A 21,040-nucleotide genomic window follows, 5' to 3' on the forward strand; every position below is an offset into this window, starting at 1 on the left:
CCCCTCCTTCCCCGGTATTTATTTGGGGACTAGGACCTCTCTATCAGATGTCTTCTAGCTGAGCCCAGGCTGGTTCTGAACTCTCTCTGTAGTCCACACAGACCTTGAACATGTGATATTCCTGCCTCAGTGTCTTGAATAGATCTTCACCACCAGGACCAGGTTGGTGGTTTTTGTTTTTTGTTTTGTTTTGGTTTTGGTTTTGTGTGTGTGTGTGTGTGTGTGTGTGTGTGTGTGTGTGTGTGTGTGTTTCAATTGTTTTTTTAGACAAATCTCACTGTGTAACTCTGGCTGGCCTGGAACTTGCTATGCAGAACAGATTGGCCTAGAACTCAGAGAGGTCCCTCTTCTTCGGGCTGGGATTAAAAATGTGCACCACCACACCACTGGGACCAACCAGTTTTTAGGATTTACTTTGAAGGAGGACTTTGTGGAAGAAACTCAAGGGCCTGAAGGATCGTGTAACTCGAGCCCCTGGCCCATTCTGGGAAAAGGGTGCCCAAAGGGCCTGGGCGGAAAGGGCCTCTGGGAACCAGAGCAGGACAGTCACTCAGGGACTGCAGGCCGGGCAAAGGGTGGAAGGTCTCACGGTGAGTCAGTGCTGGGGCCACCCTGGGCTCCCTGTGCCTCCCATGTCTGTGTCTATTCCCAAGCCCCAGAGTGGCCAGGGCCGTCTTATGGTGTCCCTTCACTTTGTAGCTTAATGGGTCATCCAGATGGCTGTGAGGGCTCCTTCACCAATCAGGAGGGGGAAAGGAAGTGCCCAGCTCTGACCAGCATGGCCCGCCCCCAGGAGATGCCTCTCCCCCTGAGATGGGAAGATCACACACACAGACACACCACACACACATGCACCCTATCCCAGGAGTCCCATAGAACCCTTCATAGAACAGAAGAGGAGGCTTGAGGAGGGGAAGGAGCGTACAGACGCACTTAGTAAGGAGGAGTGCAGAGTGATGGGGCTCAGAAAGCACTGGCCTGGTCTACAGAGCGAGTTCCAGGACAGCCAAGAGAAACCCTGTTTCAAAAGACAAAAAATGAAACAAAAAGATGACCCTGGGCTGGGACTCAAGAAACCTCAGTGTCATCACCCTGATTACCCATGGAAGTTTAGGCCTCAGTTGGCAAGTCTGTAGAATGTGAAGAGGGGGCTCTGGAGAGATGGCTCAGTGGTTAACGCACTGCTCTCCCAGAGGACCCCAATTCCGTCCCCAGCGCCACATCATGTGGCTCACACATACTTCTAATTCCAGCTCCAGGGGCTCCAATGCCCTCTTCTGTCCTCCATGGGCACTGTACTCATGCACACATACCCCACACACAGGCACACTCAAACACACATAATTCAAAATGAAAATAAACGGGAGATGCTGTCCAAAGCAGATGGTGGACCTCATCCAACTGCACGTTTTCAGAAGGGATCCTGGAAGAGTTGTTTTCCAAGATTCTGGACATTCTTCATCATTTAGACATTTGGGTCAGACATGGTCTCCCCTGCCTTGGCTATTCTCAGTTGTCAACTTGACTGTATCTGGAATGAACCAGAATCCAGAAATGGAGGGCACACCTGATTTGGATCTTGAGGCTAGAAGACACAGGCCTTTAATCCAGACCTTTATCTGGGCCACACCTTCTACTGGAAGCCTATATAAGGACAACTGCTCCCTCTTCAGGATCCCAGCAGGCCAGCTGAGACACCCTGCCTTGTGGGACTGAGCAGCTACTAGATCCTTGGACTTTCCATCCATATTAGCCACTGCTGGACTGCAGCCTGTAGTTCATCCCAATAAATTAATATATCTCCATCCCATAAGTTCTGTGACTCTAGAGTACCCTAACAAATACACCTTCCGTCTAGTAGTGGGCTTGCAAAAGCTAGACGAGTTCTTTACCGAATACAGCTACACCCTAGCCCCTTTGACGTGGATCTTATTTTATTTTTGTACATTTTATTTTGAGTCAGGGCTCACTGAGTTGCCCAGCCTGACCCTGAATTAATTATGTAGTCCAGGCTGACCTAGAACATTCCATCCTCCTGCTTCGCCTCCTGAGTGTTTCGATGACAGTGGCTGACACCAGGCCCAGCTGCCATCGATGTAAAAAGTGTTGGTCCCTCGGTGTGGGAAGTTGACCAAAGACACTCAGGGAGATCCAGGGTCCCCCGGCTATGTGTCCCCAGTGTTTCCCTCTTGCTAGCCACCACCCTTCTGCTTCTGTGCCTTCCTGTCCCTTAGTGTCCCCAACTACCCATCCTCCCTCCCTCCACCATCCAGGAATTTCTCTCAACTCAGTCCTGACTTTGTTTATATGATTTTGCTCCCTGCTGGGTAAGGGAGCACAGTCTGGGACGTGTCCTTAAAGTTCCTTCCTGAGCCAGCTCCCTGGGGATGCCTGCCCTCCACGGGAGGAAGTGGGGCAGCTTGAGGACCAATGGTATCGGCCAATACTGCAGGCCGTGTGTCACCCGTTCTTACGGCCCCGGTCTTTCCGGTTAGTTACTTTGAAAAGGATGGCTTAGCTACAGAGCACATTTAGGCTGCTGTTAGAGAATACCACTAGCACACACACGGCAGAGGGCTTCTTCTGTGGGCCTTGCACGTGCGTCACTTCCTGTGCTTCACACTCGGGAGTCACACAGAAAGCTGGGGATACAACTCACCTTGCCCAGAACCACCCGGTGACAGGTTTGGGGTGTGGCTCGGCGGTCCTGGCCTAGCATCCCCCAGTGAGGATCTGCAGTCCTGCTCAGTGTTGGAGCGAGCAGCCTAGCAGGGGAAACGTCTTGGGGTCCATCCTCAATCATGGAAAAAAAAATTCAGAGACAAGACAGAAGAATCAGGAGTTCCGTGGCCAGCCTTGGCTACAGTGAGTTCAGAGCCAGGCTGGGCTATCTGAGACGTAGCTTCTTCTTTAAAATAAATTATTTTATTTTCTCTGCTGTTGCCTGCATGCACGCACGTATGTCTGCGTGAGGGGGTGTGTCGGAAGCCCTGGAACAGGAGTTACAGACAGGTGTGCGCTGCCACGAGAGAGCCGGGGATCGAACCCGGGTCCTCTGGAGGAGCAGTCTTAAGCGCTGAGCCATCTCTCCAGCCCCTGAGACCCGGATCTTTTAAAAAACTAGAAAAAATAATTAAAAAAAGAGAAGAACTGACTTCCTGAGGGGCTGAGTCACTCCTCCAACTTCAGAGAGTGAGTCAAGCCGTAAGGTCTGTGTGACTGGGCGGTGAGTCTCCGCACTCCCCGGCGAGCGCTCCAACCCGCGGAGGAAGGCGGACGCGGGGCGCACCAGACTTAACTGGGACTTACAAGGCGCCTCCTATGGGCAGGGAAGCCGATTCCGTGCGTGACATCACGCAAGAGCGTGGTGACGTCAGCACGTCGGGACTGGGCCTCCGGCCACGCTCCCACGAGCGGCCGTTTAACGGCCCCGCCCTCTGACGCCTCACTTCCGCCGTGTATTTGCATATTCAACGACCGGACGTCGAGGCGTCGACGCGGCGACGTCACAGGGCGCCCCTGCGGAGAAGCACCCTGTCTTGCCCCCTCCCCACCCCACCCCCGCCGCCAGCGTGCGTACGCGCGCTCGTACGTAGGTTCGAAGGCAAGTCCCTCCTTTACGTAGGCACGCACGGCCCACCGGCGGGCGGGAGGGGAACGGCGAGGTCAGCGGCGCCCCGCCCAGTCGGCAAGGTTGCGCGTGCCCAGGGCGACCGCCAAGATGGTGGTGGGCGCGTTCCCCATGGCGAAGCTGTTCTACCTGGGCATCCGGCAGGTCAGCAAGCCGCTGGCCAACCGCATCAAGGAGGCCGCCCGCCGCAGCGAGTTCTTCAAGACCTACATCTGCCTGCCCCCAGCCCAGCGTGAGTCTCACCCCGCGGTCCCTAGCCCTTCCATTCTCGACCCCTCTCCGGGGGTTGCTCAGGGGAGTGGCTTCTGGACCTGACCAATCCTGGCGCGAACCGGCAAAACGCTATAACCAATGGGGATGGCTTCTGCTAGAGGGGCGTGTTACTTCTCCAATAGCGAAGAAGGGCGTGCAGTCAGGGGCGTCACCGCGCGAGTTTGGAATGCAAGCCAATAGGGAAGAGGGCTTGTGGCGGTTGACGTGTACAAGAGCCAATAGGATGAGGGATTAAAGCTGTTAGGGTGGGGCTTACCTGTGGTGTTAGGGGCGGGACTGATAAGAATCTCACCAAGATCCCTGCTGCCCTGTGGGTGCTTGCATATCGTCCTGGGTTTAGAGCACGGTGCTTATGGCTTAGCTTTCCTCTGGGCCTGATTAAGGGGCGTGATGGTGATGGTGGTGGAATCTGGGGTCCTGGGGAGTCCTGCGACCTGGCATTTGGATGAACCCAGAATGGACATCCAACCGTGTGATTATGAGTTTCCTCATACCCATCCATTTGTTCGGTAGCCGCACCGTGCAGGCCTCTTGGCTAGGCACTGGCAGATACGGTCCTAACATGGCAATGTTATCTCAGAACCATCAGGGACCGTGGGCAGTCTTGAGTTCAGAACAACCGGGTGAGCCTCCTGAGCAGAGACCTCACTGGCATCGCAGATGCACCAAATATAAGCTCCTGGAAAAGGCTGATCTGTCTCTGTGGAGACAGGCTTTGTAACTCGCTGAGTAGGGAACTACCGTCATCCATCCCCCCGTGTAGCTTATAGATGATGGGCATCTTGTTTTGTGCGAAGCCTGAGCTGACCCTGCTTATGAAACAACAGGGTCTATGCCAGTACCTGTCCGTCAACCGAGGACCCATGCTGTGACAATCTAGACAATCTAGCCCACTAGACACCTGACCTGGTATAGAGTACAGAGAGTGCTCCCTGGCAGGTGGGTGGGGTCTTAGGAGTGAGGGAGTGAGGAGAATCTCACCAGACCACTGAGGGATGGGGACAGTGCTGGCTCCAAGGGAAGGAACATGTACAAAGGCCAGATAACTAAGGGGAGCCTTTTCTTTTTTATTCCCCCTGTGTATTTGGAAGTTCTTGGGCCTTTTGGTGTTTGAAGTTTCTGCCTGGGATGCAGATCTTACAGTGGAAAAAGTGTTGGATTTTGAAGCCAGGCGTGGTGGTGCAAACTCATATCCCAGTATTTGGGAGGTTGAGGCAGTAGGCACAGGAGGTCAGGACCAGCTTCAGATACCCTAGTGAGTTCAGCCTGGACTACGTGAGACCTTTTCTTACATCCACCACCATCAACAAAAGAAACAGCTGGTATCATATGCTTGTCATCTCAGCACTTGGGAGGTAGAGGCAGGAGAATCATTGCAAGCTATCCTCACATTGTGAGTTCCAAGATTCCCAAGACACAACTGGGGTCATGCTTGAAGTTTACAGAAGAAAAAAGTGAGGCCTCCAGGACAGGAATGATTTGCTTCGGTCATGATCCGTGTCACACTCCATCACCATGGAGGCTTGTGCCAGAGCCTAGATGTGGACTCTGGACTCCCCGGGCTTGCTCCGTCCGCTTCCTGCTTCTCTTCCCAGCACTGGGACTGGTCTTAGCTTTGTAGTTTAGAAACAGCTTGGTCCCACCCCTGAAGCTGCCAACTCTGGGCAGATCACTTAACCCCGTTCTGTTCAGGGGTGCTGTGAAACAGTAAAGCAGTTTCTATATTCTGGGGTGCATTATCTTCCAGCCCTTACTGCACTGAACCTTCCGCAGTTACTGCGCTGTAGTGTCTGTTTTCCCACTTCGCGTATGTCTTCTGGGCGTTCATACTGCATGCAGTGCTGCGTTACTGTGGGAGTGTGGAGACAGAAAGAAATCCAGGTCTCAGCTGGGCAGTGCTGGCGCACACCTGTAATCCCAGCACTCGGGAGGCAGAGGCAAGTGGATCTCTGTGAGCTCAAGGCCAGCCAGGGCAACACAGAGAAACTCTGTCTCGAAAAACAAAGAAAGGAAAGAAAGAAAAGAAATCCGGATCTCTGGGGATCATCCATTCCTATGGGGGAAGCCAGGTAACTACCAGCATCAGGACCTTAAAGGAAGTCTAGCCAGGCATGGGTACACGTACCTATAGTTCAGGCATGGGAGGTTGAGGCAGGAGGAGTACCTTGAGTTTGAGGCCAACTTGGGCTACATAGTGAGTTCCAGCCTGCCTAGGCTGTGTCATAAAGCCCTCTCTCCATAATCAAAACTGAAATGTAGAGTCTTTGAGGTAGCAGTAACTGCCGTGGGAGTCAGCAAATCAGGGTCCAGACCAGAAGTATTTGGAAGAAGGCTTGGGTCGATGGCAGCCTGGAGGAGAGGGAAAAGTGAGCGCCCCAGCTTGACGGCTTGGGGTCTCGTTCGTCTGGTGCATTTGATGGGGGAAAGCAGTGGCCATGGGGAAGAGATGGAGCATGCAGGGCCTGACCGCTGAGGGCTCTGATCCTTGAGAGGGGCAGAATCTGAGTGTGGTGAGTGAGTTGTGTTTTAATAGAACTGTGGTAATTACTGGCTGAGGGTAGATACAGGGAGGAGACAGCTTCCGTAGTGTAGTTTGGTGTCCTTTCATCTGCAATGTGGCTTGGCACTGAAAAAAAGTTAGCTGGCCAAGCCTGTAATGGCCGCTACTCGGGAGGCTGAGGCAGGAGAATTCAAGACCAGCCTGGGATGGAGTGGGTTCACAGCTAACACATCCTTTGAGACCCTGATTCAAAGTAATGAGTGAAGAAAGAAAGAACCAGCTGGAGAGGTACCACAGCACTTTGTAGTACAGGGGTGAGGGTGGAGCCAGGCCTGGGGACGAATCCTATGGAATCCTATCATGGCAGCACTTGGAAGGTGGAGGAGGGAGCATGAGAAGTTCAGGAGTTCAAGGTCACCTGTAATTAAACCGCTAGTTTGAGGCCAGCCTTGGCTACTTGAGGGTCTATGGCCTGCTCTCCACCATTATCTCTGCCTGTCCTTGTCTTTTCATGACATTGATATTGGGCCCCAGTGGTCCAGTATGGGGTCCTGCAGTCTGGACTTTCCCCAGCTGAATTTGAGTCCTGTGTCTTTAAAAGGCAGGGTCCCCACTGAATGAAACAAAGAAATGAAAAGGAAAGGACATGACTGCTCCTAGGTGTAGTGGAGGAGAAAGTTTGTTATAGCTGTGTGGGAGAGCACAGTCAGAGCAGGGGCATTTGGGAGAGTTCGGAGTGGACAGGCCCCTGAGCCATGTGGGGGGAGGGGGCGGGGAACCAGGTGCATCAGCCAGGAGGCCCAGAAGAGTAGATGAAAGGGACGGGGTGTGGCCGGCGGTGGTGGCGCACGCCTGTAATCCCAGCACTCGGGAGGCAGAGCCAGGCGGATCTCTGTGAGTTCGAGGCCAGCCTGGGCTACAGAGCGAGATCCAGGAAAGGCACAAAGCTATATAGAGAAACCCTGTCTCGAAAAACCGGGAAAAAAAAAAAGGAAGGGGAAGTTTGGGGTAGAGGTTAGGGGTCTGCCAGCCAGATAGGGCCCTGGAACAGGTAGAGACGGAAGGATCCAGGGAACCTGGAGGCCAGCATCCACTTTGATATGTTAAATTGGCACCTCAGCCTTTGCCCCATTAGAAACCTAATGCCAACAAAGTATGGTGTGCCCCTGTCTATCTAGGGAAGGTTTGGGACACGCCATACTCTGGGTGTGTGCATGTGTGGACGCATTCTTGGTGTCTGTCTGTCCCTCCACGTGGGATGGCGTCGTGCGTCCTGTTGTCACCTTGTCAGTTATGAGAAGAACCCTTCCTTTCCTCTCGGTGGTGGCCGTCTGAAAGCGTGTTCGAGCTAGAGCTAGCAGGACTGAGGTAGGAGAAAGGGCAGATGGGAGACAGGCAGAAAGAACTCGCGCTCCACTGGTGATGGTCCTGAGCGTGGAGAGCCCTGCTAGGCTGCTGCTTTCTTGCATTCCATTCTTCCGGTCTTCTCAGGCTAAGTGCTGTGGCTGTGGCTCAGAACTCCCGCAGGCCTCCCACCACTGCCGCACCCACCCCTGGTATCGTGTGGAACATTGTTTTCTTTTAAGACAGGGTGGTGCACGCCTTCAACCCCAGGACTCAGGAGGCAGAGGCAGGTGGCTCTCTGAGTTCCATGCCTGCCAGGGCTACACAGAGAAACCCTGTCTTGAAAAACAACCAAACAAGACAGGGTCTCACTCTGTAGCCCTGGCTGGCTTGGAACTCTGTGGACTTGGCTGGCCTTGAACTCATAGATCTCCCTGCCTCTGCCTCCTCAGGCTGGGATTATATGTGTGTGTCGGTGTTCTCACTTACTCGGGATAATCAAAGAAAGAGGGTCCCCTCAGGATGAAATCGGGTCTCAGAGGCAGCTGGGAAGGAGGTCCAGCCTCAACAGACTGACCCTCAGACACCCCTACAGAAGTGGATTTATTGACTGTTACACAAAAGGTGTTTTTTGGGTAAAGCGAGTTCCTCATACCAAAGCCCCTGATCTAATCTATTTGTTGAAAACACCACACCTCCGCAACTTCAGTCCTTAGTGTGCACTGTTTGCGGTACTCAATAATGCAAGACGTTCCAGGTGTGCCAGGACCGCTTGTGACTGAAGTCACACAAAGGCTGTGAAGTTTTCTCAGAAAACCAGCTCTTGATAACACAGAACAATCACTGTTTTCCACCACGAAGTCTTCAAGGTTTCACAACTGTTTCTTTGTAATGTTTACCCAAGATACAGTGACTGCTACATTTCCCGCTACAGGTGTGTGGCACCACCCCTGGCTGCCTGCCTCTTATCCTGGGAAGGCCGCTGCGGCTGCTGCAGCTCAGAGTTGAGGGAGAAGCCCTTGGGAAGTGGAAGCCAGCCCTGTATATCCTGCCTGTCCTCGGCAGTCCACACTCCTGGGAGGAAGAGACTGCCCACATCCGGTCCAGCTCCTTGAGGCACTGAAGCCAAACTCCTTCTTTTGTTCTTTTCGGGCTTTTGAAGACAGGCTCTTGTACAGTAGCCCAGGCTGGCCTGGAACTTGTGTTCATCCTCTTGCTCCAAAGGCCTCTCAAGTGCTAGGAGCTTAGGAATGTGCCACCGTACCTGGCTCAGAGAGCTCTCATCCCCGCCCCCATCTCTCTCTTTTTTTTTTTTTAAGATTTATTTATTACATATACAGTGTTCTGTTTCATGTGCCCCTGCAGGCCAGAAGAGGGCGCCAGATCTCATTACAGATGGCTGTGAGCCACCATGTGGTTGCTGGGAATTGAATTCAGGACCTCTGGAAGAGCAGCCAGTGCTCTTAACCTCTGAGCCCCACCCCTTATCTCAAAGTGTGCTGTAGACGCTTCCAGGGAAGCTGAGGGTGACTTCGGGCAGGAAGGGAACCCGGGTCATTTGTGCTTATTCCTTTACCTGTACCGCTCACTTTTCTAGTTTGCCACATGCAGTACACAAGGTCGTAGTCCTTCGCAGATATTCACGTTTGTGTTCATTGTATTGTCTTCCCTGTAACCAAATACTTGAGGCAGACTAGGGATATAAAGAAAAGAGGGTTTTTAGCTCAGAGTCTGGGCAGCATTTGCACCTGCCTGGCTCCCCCCCCCCCCCAGACAGAATTTCCCCTTTCCTGGAACTCACTTTGTAGCCCAGGCTGGCCTTGAACTCACAGAGACCACCTGCCTCTGCCTCCCGAGTGCTGGGATTCCAGGCGTGTGCCCCCGCCGCCCGGCTGCTTGGCTCTTTCGATGGCCTTCTTGCTAGTAGTGTCCTAGGGTGTCACTGTGTCTGGGGCTCTCCCTATAATCCACCGGGAGTCAGCCCTTGGAGTCCATCTTGGTGTTCTTAGGACCTGAAGTCTTCACTGTCTGACAAAATCTCCACTCTCCTAACCATTCACAGAGCTCTGGGATTAAACCCCTGCTGGAATTCTGGGGACAAAAGACACCCGAGGCCAGGCCAGGCGACTTAATTTGCAACCATTGACTCCTTTAAATTAATGAAAAGAAAGATATGTTGGTTTTTTTCCAAAGATTTATTTATTTATTATGTACACAGAAGAGGGCACCAGATCTCATTACAGATGGTTGTGAGCCACCATGTGGGTGCTGAGAATTGAACTCGGGACCTCTGGAAGAGCAGTCGCTGCTCCCAACCTCTGAGCCATCTCTCCAGCCCAAAAGATATGTTTTTATTTATGTGTGTGTGTCTGTGTATGCCACAAGTGTTCTGGTGACCTAGGAGACCAGAAGAGAGTCATCTCCCTGGAGCTGGGTACAGGTGGTTGTGAGCTGCCTGACAGGGTGCTGGGAACCCCACAGGTCCTCTGCAAGAAGAGGAAATGTTCTTAACCTCAGGGCCAACTCCAGCTCTGGATGGAGTTTTTGGGTTTTTTTTTTTTTTTTTTTTTTTTTTTTTTGGGGGGGGGGGGGGGGGGTTGAAACATACTCACATACTGTAGGTCCGGCTGGCCTCAAACTCATGTGAATTTCCTGCCTCAGGCTCCAGAGTGCTAAGATACAGGCGTCTGCCACCTTACCTACCCTTTTGTATCTCCAGTCCATAGCTTGGCTGGGATTTGCTGGGAGCTTCCTCTGATAGAGAGCACTGCATAGAGGGTGTGGTTACACACAGTTTTACCCAGCACTCTGGAGGTGGAGGCAGCGAAATCAGAAGCTGAAGGTCATCCTGGGCTATATTTTGAGTTTGAAGCCAGCCTGGGCTACATGAGACTCTTGTCTCAAAAAAACAAAATGTGTGTAAAAGGATAAGAGAGAGGAGTAATAAACACAAGGGAAAGTGAAAGTTGCCAGGAAATTGGGGGATGGAAGCAAACAGAAAGAACATCTAGAATGATAGCTCCAGAGGGTCGGCAGGCCAGGGCTAGCCAGGCTTGGCGGGCTAGCCTGTGATCCCAGCACATGTGGAGTCAGGCAGGAGGCTCTTACGTTCCGGGCAATCCTGGCTACTCTGTGAGATCCAAAAACCAGAGGAAGAGAGCCGAGTGGGGTGGCTCATACCTGGTAGTCCCACCATCTAGGAGGTGGAGGCAGGGGGCTCAGGAATTTAAGGCCAGCCTGAGCTACTTGATATCTTAATTTAAAAAATATGAAAAAAAAAAAAAAAAGTCTGGCGGTGGTGGCGCACGCCTTTAATCCCAGCACTCAGGAGGCAGAGGCAGGCGGATCTCTGTGAGTTCAAGGTCAGCCTGGGCTACAGAGAGAGTTCCAGGACAGGCTCCAAAGCTACAAAGAGAAACCCTGTGGTGGAGGAAAAAAAGAGAAAGAAAGAAAGAAAAGAGATGAAAGGCTAGTGCAGGTGTAGCCCAGTGGTTGGGTGCTTGCTTAGCATGCACAGGGCCTGGGGATACCGTGTGCGCATCTTTAATCCCAGCACATAGGCAGAGGCAGGTGGATCTGTCAGCTGGAAGCCAACCTAGTCTGCATATCCAGGCCACCCAGGGCTCTATGGGGAGACCCTGTCTCAAAGAAGGAAGGGAGGGACAGATGAAATACAGCTACCAAAAGGTTGGCTGAGCAACAGGTAGAAGACCTGTAGGAACAATGTGACTTTGTGGGGTGCTTGCCTGGGATGCCTCGGATGCCGCCTACGTGTCCTGGCACGGCCGATCTGGGGAGGCACTGGCATTTTTATTTTTAATGGTCTCCAGAGAAAGTCACTTCCCCAGGTCTATTTATAGTCTTGAGAGTGTCATATCAGTTCCAGTGTGTGGCAGCCAGGCTGTTGCTGGTGACCTCCAGACATTCAAGATACTCTCCTGAGAGGAAACAACTGAGCGCATTTTCCTGTATCTGTGTGTATGTGTGTGCACGTGTGCATTCATCATAATTACTGGTTAGGTATTTTGGTAACATAATATATGGCTATTTTGTGGGTATTTTTAAAAAAGCAATTAGAAGGGGTAGCATTAATTTGTTTGTTTTTTGTTTTTCCAGACATGGTTTCTCTGTGTAGCCCTGGCTGTCCTGGAACTCACTCTGTAGACCAGGCTGGCCTCAAACTCAGAGATCCGCCTGCATCTGCCTCCTGAGTGCTGGGATTAAAGGCGTGGGCTTCATTAATTGTATTTTAAAAGTGATTTTTAAAATTGTATACATGCTACCACCTCCCAGTGTTTTTGTTCATGCAAAAACAATGTTTTCCTTCAGTTGTGGTGACTCACACCTATAATTCCAACCCTCAGAAGGCTTGAGGCAGGAGGATTGCTGATAGTTCAAGGCCAACCTCAGCCAGAGTGAAACCCCACCAAAAAAAAAAACAAAAACAAAAACAAAGCAGGTAGGTGATCACTGAACAGGCATTTGGACGACCTCACCCAACTCTTGCGAGGTGGTACACTCACTCCTACAGTCCTAGAGGTTGGAGCTGGAGGACTGTGAGTTCAAGATCAAGCTTGGCTAGTGGGCCTGTCTGAAAATAAACAGTTTTTAGCCAACTGGGGCTGGGCATGGTGGCACGCAGCTGACCCTTGAGAAGTGGGGAATGAAGAGATCAAGGTCATCCTTAGCTACTCAACAAGTCTGAGGTCAGCCTGGGCTACATGAGAAGGTCTCAAAACAACAGAGGTGGCTGTAGCTAAGTGCCTAACCTGCCTGAATGTCTGGCCTCCACCTCTATTGTACAAAAACAAGCAACCCCCTTCCACTGTGTTTGTTAGGGCTGGTTGGTTTACAGCCCAGGATCAGAATCTCCTTGCCCTGGTTGCTGACAGTACTGGGAACGGACAGGAGAGGGCGCCCGAGTCAGTTCTTCAGCTCTGTTCAGCAGCTGGGCTTGCTCTGCCGGGATGGCAGCAGGCACAGAAGGCTGCCCGTATGACTCACAGGTGTTTTTACCCCTCTCAAGTCCACTAAAAACCAGCCAGTAAATCTTAACTAGGCCTGGAGTCACACCTCCTGCTGGCTAGACAGTAAGTCCTCGGAAAACACCTCTAGGTGGTTTGGTGGCTCCGTGGTGGCCCCTGGGATCTTGTGGCTCTGTCCTCCTCTTCCGGACAGTAGTTTTTGTTTTTGTTGTTTTTATCCAGACAGTTCTCCTCCTGACCACAATAAGGCTGCTAGAGCTCTGAACACCATGCTTCTTATTTCTTTTCTTTTCATTGAAAATTCTTTTTTATTTATTTTAGTCTATGCATATAAGTGTTTTGCCTACATGTATGTCTGCGCCCCACATGCATGCCTGGTGCCTGACAGTTGAGAAGAGGGAGTTGGATGCCCTGGAACTGGAGATAGAGACAGCGGTCAGCCACTGTGTGGTTGCTGGGAACTGAGCCCAGGTCTAGAAGAGCAGCCAGTGCTCTTACCCACAGAGCCGTCTCTGAAGCCCCACAGAGGCTTTTTGTGTGTCAGGAGAGACCCATGGATGCAGTTTAGCTGTAAAGTGCCTTAGGCCCTAGGTCCCCCCCCCCCGCTGGCCCCCCCAGGCCTTGGGGGGAGTGACAGTAGTTGGCCAGGTGTGGAGGCGCACACCTGTAAATCCAGCACGTGGGAGGTGGAGGCAGTAGGATCAGGAGTTCAAGGCCCTCCTCAGCCACCAGCAAGTCCCAGGCCAGCCTAAGCTATGAGAATTTGTCTTACAAGGGGTGGGGGGGTAAGGGACACTTCTGAAGGTGGAGAGAGTTCTTTCGGAGCCCCTCAGAGACTACTGCGTCCTCACCCTGGGCCGCCCCCGCTGTGGGAAGGAGGCCTGGCTCAAGCTGGTCTGAGACAGTCTTCCTCCTCAGCCTCCCAAGTGCTGGGGTTACAGGCATGAGCCAGCATGCCCTCTACTGTGGCCATTTTCAAGCCCCACAGATGAAGAAACGGGGGCCCGGGGGCAAGAGGTAGTGCATGGCTCAGCAGGGGCTCCAAACCAGACAGACAGTGAGACTCCTTGGTGGCCTTGACCACAGTGCTCTAGGGCTCAGCTGCTGCTGCAGTCCTGCAGGTAGCTCTGCTATCTCCAGTCAGGTTATTCCAGTCGCTGCTCACTCCTGCGAGGAGCCAACACCCCTGGGAGCCAGGCCTGGAGCAACCCTGCCCCTGCCTGCTGCTCCCCTTGCAAAGTGGGGAGCTTACTGTGCTGTTGGAGTCCTGGCACAGCAAGTGAGTATCAGGTGCAGGACCTGAACCCAGGACCACCCAGCTCTAAGCACACTGAGCCCTTAGCCTCCCTGAGCCTCCAGAACTCCCGCTCTGTTAAGCCCAGCTGGCCTGAGCAGTCTAGGTGGGAGTACAGGCCGAGGTCATTCTGTGCTGCGGTCAGTCGTTAGGAGCCTGCGTTAGTGCCTCAGCCCAGTGTTGAGTGCCTCCGTGCCACGGGCTGTTGTAGGAGGAAGGACTGCGGAGTCAATGAGATCGCGGCAGTGGCTGTAGTGTGCAAGCCTGTGACTTCCGGGCCAGCCTTGGCTGCACAGGGAGTTTGTCCACATGTCTGTCTGTGTACCTGTGTGCCTGATGTTTGTGGAGGCCAGAATGCAGCTTAGGAACCTCAGACTGGAGCTACAGCAGGGCACTGGGAATCAAACCCGGGTCCTCTGGAAAAGTAGCTAGTGCTCTGAACCACGGGGCTGTCTGTCTAGCCCCCTGAAGTTGAATTGTATTTTTATGTGTATGTATGAGTGCCTATGCACATGTATGTGCACCTCATGCTTGCCTGATTCCCATCAAGGCCAGAGGCAGGTGTTTGGTCCCTGGGACTGGAATGAGAGGTGGTTCTGAGCACCTGTTGTGGGTGCTGGGGACTGAACCCAGGTCCTCTACAAGAGCAGCAGCTGAGCCGTCTCTGCAGCCTGTGGTCCTCCTGCCTCAACCTCCTGAGTGTTAGGAGGAAAGATCTGTGCCACTATACCAGGCTTTAGAGTGAGTGTACCTGGGACATATCTAGAGAGGGACAGCCAGGGACTGCTCGGAGCCATGTGATATCCCAGCCAGCAACAACAACAACTACTTAATCATGCTGTCCATTATCCGGGCAGTTGATACTAGCTAGCTTTTATGGTGGTCCTAGCTTTGTGAGTGAGGAATACATAGAGAATTGAGTCCCCAAGGCAGCATAGGCTGGACAGTAAGCCCTTCTGGGTCCCAAACTGCTTCCTTCACTGGGGTTTAGTTAGTAATATTTGATTTTTTGTATGTATATTCTTTTTTTTTTTTTTTAATAATTTATTCTCAGAGCTGGAGAGATGACTCAGGGTTGAGAGCACTGGCTGCTCTTCCAGAGGTCCTGAGTTCAATTCCCAGCACCCACATGGTGGCTCACAACCATCTATAGTGGGACCTGATGCCCTCTTCTGACATGCAGGCATACAAGCAGACAAAGCACCCATGCATACAAATATACATAAACAAAGTAAATTTTAAAACAAGAATAAAAAGGAAAGATTTATTTTTATATGCTTACCATGATCGCAAAGGTGGTTTTCCCAGGACAAGGCTTATCCATAGTGTTCCTGATGTGCTGACTCCTGCCATTTCCCCAAATGTGGCAAATTCTACTGCATAATTTGTGGTAGTAGGGCTGACTGCACTTGAGCTCTCCCTGGAAAAAGAATTTGTTTTTATTACTTTATGTGTATGATGTTTTGCCTGAGTGGACGTCTGTGCACATGCTTGTAGTGGATCCTGTGGGGCTAGAGTTACAGACAGTTGTGTGCTGCCTTGTGGGGGCTAGAAGTCAAACATGGGTTCTCTGGAAGAGCAGCAAGTGCTTTTAGCCACTGAGCCATCTCTCCAGCCCCTGGACGTATATTCTGTAAAGTGTTTTTGTTTTTGTTTTTCAAGACTGAGTTTCTCTGTGTAACAGCACTGGCTGTCCTGGATCTCGATCTGTAGACCAGGCTGGTCTCAAACTCACAGAGATCCACCTGCCTCTGCCTCCTAAATGCTGTGATTAAAGTCATCCACCACCATGCCCTGCTTAAAGTCGATGTGTGTGTGTGTGTGTCTGTCTGTCTGTCTGTCCATATGTCACAGGTGTGCATATTGAGGTCAGAGAACACAAGAGTTGGTTCTCTTACCATGTGGGTCTCAGGACTGAAGTTGAGATACAGCATGCAAGTAATACGGAGGGCAGGTCTGAAGTGTACAGGGCACAGTCCTGCAATCGCTGCTCTCAGGAGACTTTCTGCCCCGGGTTCAGTCCCAGCCTGGATTACACAGTGAGACCCTGTCTCAAAACATAAGTAGGGGCTGGAGAGATGGCTCCATGATTAAGAGCACTGGCTGCCCATCCAGAGGACCTAGTTTAATTCCCAGCATCTATATGGCAGCTCACAGCTGTCTGTTACTCCAGTTCCAGGAGACCTGACACCCTCACACAGACATACATGCATGCAAAATACCAGCACACATAAAATAAAGACAAATAAATTCATAGGAAAAAAACAGAAAACAAGAAAGTAAGAAAGAAAAGGCCAGCCTGGTCTGTATAGTGAGTTCCAGGCCAGTCAGGGCTACACAGTAAGACCATGTCTCAAAAAAAAAAAAAAAAAAAAAAAAAAAGAGAAAACAATCTAATAAGCAATAATAAAAACTAAAACAAAGGCATGCATGGTGATGTATGCTTGTGATCCCTACAGCTTGAGAGGCTGAGGCAGGAGGATTACTACAAGTTCAAGGTCAGCGTAGCTCTACATGCTAAATTCCAGGTGAGCCAGACAGAGTGAGACCATCTCAACAAGAAAAAGCTCTATTGGAAGTACATTCAGAAAGGAGCTAGCCTGGGCTCCCTCTCCACCTCCTCCCACTTGATGGGCTCCCATAGTGCTGTGGCCAGTGAAGGTGGTTCCTGGTCTCCCATGCTCCTCTAGGCTCTCCCTAGGGCTGAGAAACAGGGACATCGTGGAGAGAGCTCCGCCCCAGGAGCACCGCTTGGCTCCCTGCTTAGCTCCTTCCAGTTGGCTCTGAGAACCGGGGATTGCAGCCTCCAGACCCCGCAAAAGGTACTTAGTGTCTCAGCTGGCCTTCCTGTGGGGTCCCCCGCCAGCACCACTGCAACCCTCTGCCTCACAGGGGAAGTGGGCCACAGTGCCAGGGGAGGAAGACAGACAGCCCCTCTGTGTGGTGACCTAAAGAGCAACAGAGGGAGCTGGGTATGGCTGCTGGACCTTTGCACCTGTGTGTTCCTGTCACTAAGGGAGCAGCTGCTTGTGCCCTCTAGGGACATGGCCTCCCATCTGGAATCTCTGCTCCTTGCTGCTCTCTCTGGAGCCTGCTGTGCTTTGAAAGACATCCGGAGCTAGGCCCGATCCCAGTGTCACAGGACTATACCCCCAGCTACTCAGGAGGCAGAGGCAGGAGCATCAGGAATTCAAGGCCAGCCTGGGCTACAACTGGGGGAAAAGTGATTGGACATAATGTCCATGCCTGTCGTCCAGCGCTTGGGCAAGTGGAAACACAAAGATGAGAAGTTGAAGGTCATCCTTGGCTACATGGGGAGTTGAAAGCCAGTGTGAGCTACGGAAGACCCTGTCTCAAATATATATAGACAAAAAGAAGACCTGTGTAGATCAGTGGTAGTGGGTGTGTCTAGCATGCCTTCAACCCTGGGCTCTGATCTTAATACTGGGGGAAGAAAGCCCCTGGGTCACCCCTGGAGGAGACCATGTGTTCCCGGGAGAAGCAAGGGGCAGATCTTATTTAGACAAGCTCCTGCTCCCACCTTGGTCTCTGACTCCAATTGGGACAAGGAAGTGTGGGGGTGGGGCGGCTTGGGAGCACACCTGACCACTCTCTCCCCTGCAGTGTACCACTGGGTGGAGATGCGGACCAAGATGCGCATCATGGGCTTCCGGGGCACAGCCATCAAGCCGCTGAATGAGGAGGCAGCGGCAGAGCTGGGTGCTGAGCTGCTGGGCGAGGCCACCATCTTCATTGTGGGCGGAGGCTGCCTGGTCCTGGAGTACTGGCGCCACCAGACTCAGCAGCGTAACAAGGAGGAGGAGCAGAGGGCAGCCTGGAACGCGCTGCAGGACGAGGTGGGCCGCCTGGCGCTGGCCCTGGAGACACTACAGGCTCAAGCACAGGCCACGCCCTCTCTGAGTGCTCTGGAGGAGCTGCGTGCTGAGCTGCAGGAGATGCGTGCTCAAGTCTGCAACGCGCACTCGGCTCCCAAGTGCCAGGCAGCGTCTTCCAAGAAATAGCCTGCTGCTGAGGCTTGGACTTGTATGTGGCCATGAGGCCCGCAACAAGGCTTTCTCCCCACACCACCTGGCCTGGCCTGGCCTGGCCTGCCCTGGCCCAGCAGAAGCCACCAGAACCTTAATGGAACTGTGACGTGTGGTCATCCTTACTGATAGAATCCGGGCATTTCTCCCAGGGAGCACCGCAGCAAAAGTGTTCAGAGCCCCAGCTCCTGACTCGGAGCGCTCAGCCCCAACAAGGAACCACGTTGGACTTGCAAGGTCTTGCCAACCTGACTCCCCACTGCTCTGGCAAAGGCACATTGGAAGCAGGGCTCAAGCCTAACCGGGACCTGCTCAGACAAGGTCAGCTGCCCGCCCGCCTTCTTCCTTTGGTGGGTGCAGGCCTCAGTGAAGCCTCCTGCAGTTGATGTGCCCATCCCCCATCCCCATTCTTTCCTCTGAGATCCCCTCACCCCCCGGCCTGTGGTGTTACCCCCTAGTCCCTTCCTTGGTACCGACAGATCCTGCCTGGCCCTCAGCTAGCCTGCCTCAGTCGCAGCCCTGTCCTGGGGTCCTTGGACCTTGTTTCCATATTTCTTCCTGTCTTTCTTCAGTGGTATTTCTCAGGCCAGTGGGTTAGCTGTCACCCACGCATCTGTCCACGTCTCCCCTCTCCTGGAGCCCTGGGTCCCCCACCGTTTGTGTTGGTCTTGCTGTCTGCCCGCTCCCCGAGTGACCTGTTACTAGGAACGTGTGCGGGACAGAGTGACCTGTTCTCCAATTCTGGAAGCCGACAGCAAAGGCCAGGGTATTGGGGGGAGGGGTCTCACTCCTCCTTCTGGCTTCAGGGGCTCCAAGTCTTCTGGACTGGCTTGTCTTCTTGAGGCCTTCTCTTCCTCTCTCTCTCTCAGTCTGGGTGACCACATTGAAAGGTCCTTAATTACACCTCTGAAGACCCTTTTCTGAATGGGGACACGCTGACAGGGTTAGGACATGGGTTTATCTTTGGAGGCCCTGGTTCAGCTTGTTCCCTCGACCATCCTGAGCGCCGAGGCCCCGCTGTGCTGCTCGGCCTTGGGCAGCCTCCACTTGGCTGCTGGGGTTGGGCACTACAGCTCCAGAAGGGCCGGGCTGCCCAGTCACTGCCATGGCTGTAGGCGGCATCTCAAGGATATAGGAGTGGCATAATTAATATGACCTCCAGACTGGGCCAGTGTTCACTAGTAATAGAGAATGTGGTGGCTCCCATCTGGAATCCCAGCTCTCAGACCCTGAGTCCACAGAGTGAGACCCTGTCTCAAAGAAGAAGAAGACACAAAGAAGACAAAACTTGGGAGAAAAGCCAGAAAAGGGTTTGGCTTTGATGGGAAAGCGGCCAAAACTCTTCTATGAGCTCTTTCCCATATTGGGAAACTGAGGCCCAGGGGAAGGGATACGAAGGGACTTGGCCAAGACCCTATGGCTCAGAAGGGACAGGCTCCTTGGAGTGGGGAGAACCAGATGGTTCTAGCTGCAGGGCAAGGTGAGGAGAGGGCCAGGCCTCTTCCCAGAGGCCAGAGGCACTGGGTTTCCACGCCTGAGATCTCTGAATATAGGGAGCAGATTCCTTCTACCTGGCCCTTGTCCCTAGAGGTGGGCCTGGCAGAGCTCTTCTTCCCCAGAGGGGTGAAAATGACCCATTCCCAGGATTCACCAGGTGGAAACTCAAGACTTGCTTCTGAGACCGTATCTCAACTCCTAGGAGAGGGAGAATTGATGTCTTTCTTTAAATTTGGAGTGGCTGCGTTAGGTGAGGTCCTGACTGAGAGACAAAGGCAAAGGACAGACATGGCTGCAGGATGAAGGAGGACAGGATGGGGCCAGGGAGGCAACTCAGAACCCGATTGCCATGGTTACCCGAGAGTCCAGTGTAGCACTAACAGCTCTAAGACCAGCTCTGGCCACCCTGCCCTGGGTCAGTCCACTGAAGTTACGGCAAAGCCAGGCCCTGGGCCCTGTCAGGTCGGTCATTACTCCCACAGAGCAGCTTCGCTGTTCTGAGTTTCCTGAAGAACCCCACAAGAGTGTTTTCTCTGAGACGAATGTCACCTTCAGGCCACCCAAGCATGAAATTGGCCTGTGGGCCCATCCTGGCCCGGTGGAGCCCTCACATGGTCCTGATGCATCTGGACACGTTGGGGCCTGTGGGCAGCCTCACTCTCGGTGGCAGGGCAGGAAGCAAGTGTGATAGGGTGTGTGGTTCCAGAAGCCTCCACAAGGCAAGAGGCCGGAGCAGTCCTCTGTGGTCCTACTCACTGCAGTATTCCCACGTGGGGAGAAGGGTGAGAATAAATTTATTAATGAAGCTGGTTGTCTTCAAGTTTATTTGTGTGTGTTTTTAGTTGAAAAAAATCCAGTTAACAGATGGAACCATTTGCCACCTAGCCTGATGGACCTGAGTTGGGTCCCCAGGATTTGCATGGTAGAAGGAGAACTGGTTCCTGCAGGTGGTCCTCAGACCTCCATGTTCACATTGCAACATACACCCAACTGTAAACACATGATACATAAATACAGTGGAATAAACACTTTGTAAAGTCCAGGTCGGGCTGGCCTATATCTGTAATCCCAGCGCTTGGCTTCCTGCTAAACATAAAAGACTTCATTGTGAGGGGCTACATAGAAAGACCCTGTCTAAAGCAACCCAGTATTACAGGTGGCACGGGGTGGCACGGGCCTGAGAATCAGCACGTGGGGAATAGAGGCAAGAAGGTCAAGAATTCAAGGTCATCATCCTCCACAAGTGAGCTTGAAGCCAGCCTGGGCTCTGTGGGACTTTGTCTCAAAAACAAACCAAAAGATGAATTTTAAAATTCATATTAGCCAGGCAGTGGTGATGCACGCCTTTAAGCTAGCACTCGGGAGGCAGAGGCAGGCAGGTCTCTGAGTTCAAGGCCAGCCTGGTCTGCAGCGTGAGTTCCAGGACAGTCAAGACTATTCAGAGAAACCCTGTTTCAAAAAAAAAAAAAA

At 52.6% G+C, this 21,040-nt stretch overlaps 1 protein-coding gene and 1 non-coding gene across 2 annotated transcripts; both read left to right on the forward strand.

Annotated features, from left to right (window-relative positions):
- The first annotated feature begins 3,586 nt into the window (after nucleotides 1–3,586).
- Nucleotides 3,587–19,330, forward strand: Opa3 (outer mitochondrial membrane lipid metabolism regulator OPA3). Its single transcript, XM_036183493.1, has 2 exons — nucleotides 3,587–3,863; nucleotides 17,652–19,330. Exons 1-2 carry the CDS (start codon nucleotides 3,722–3,724, stop codon nucleotides 18,047–18,049), a joined length of 540 nt encoding a protein of 179 aa, XP_036039386.1. The 5' UTR covers nucleotides 3,587–3,721; the 3' UTR covers nucleotides 18,050–19,330.
- Nucleotides 15,294–15,451, forward strand: LOC118576967. The gene has a single exon (XR_004944150.1). It is a non-coding gene; the product is annotated as a U1 spliceosomal RNA (small nuclear RNA).
- Nucleotides 19,331–21,040: the final 1,710 nt, after the last annotated feature.

This window comes from Onychomys torridus, chromosome 1, assembly GCF_903995425.1.
Source record: "Onychomys torridus chromosome 1, mOncTor1.1, whole genome shotgun sequence".
Taxonomy (NCBI): Eukaryota; Metazoa; Chordata; class Mammalia; order Rodentia; family Cricetidae; genus Onychomys; species Onychomys torridus.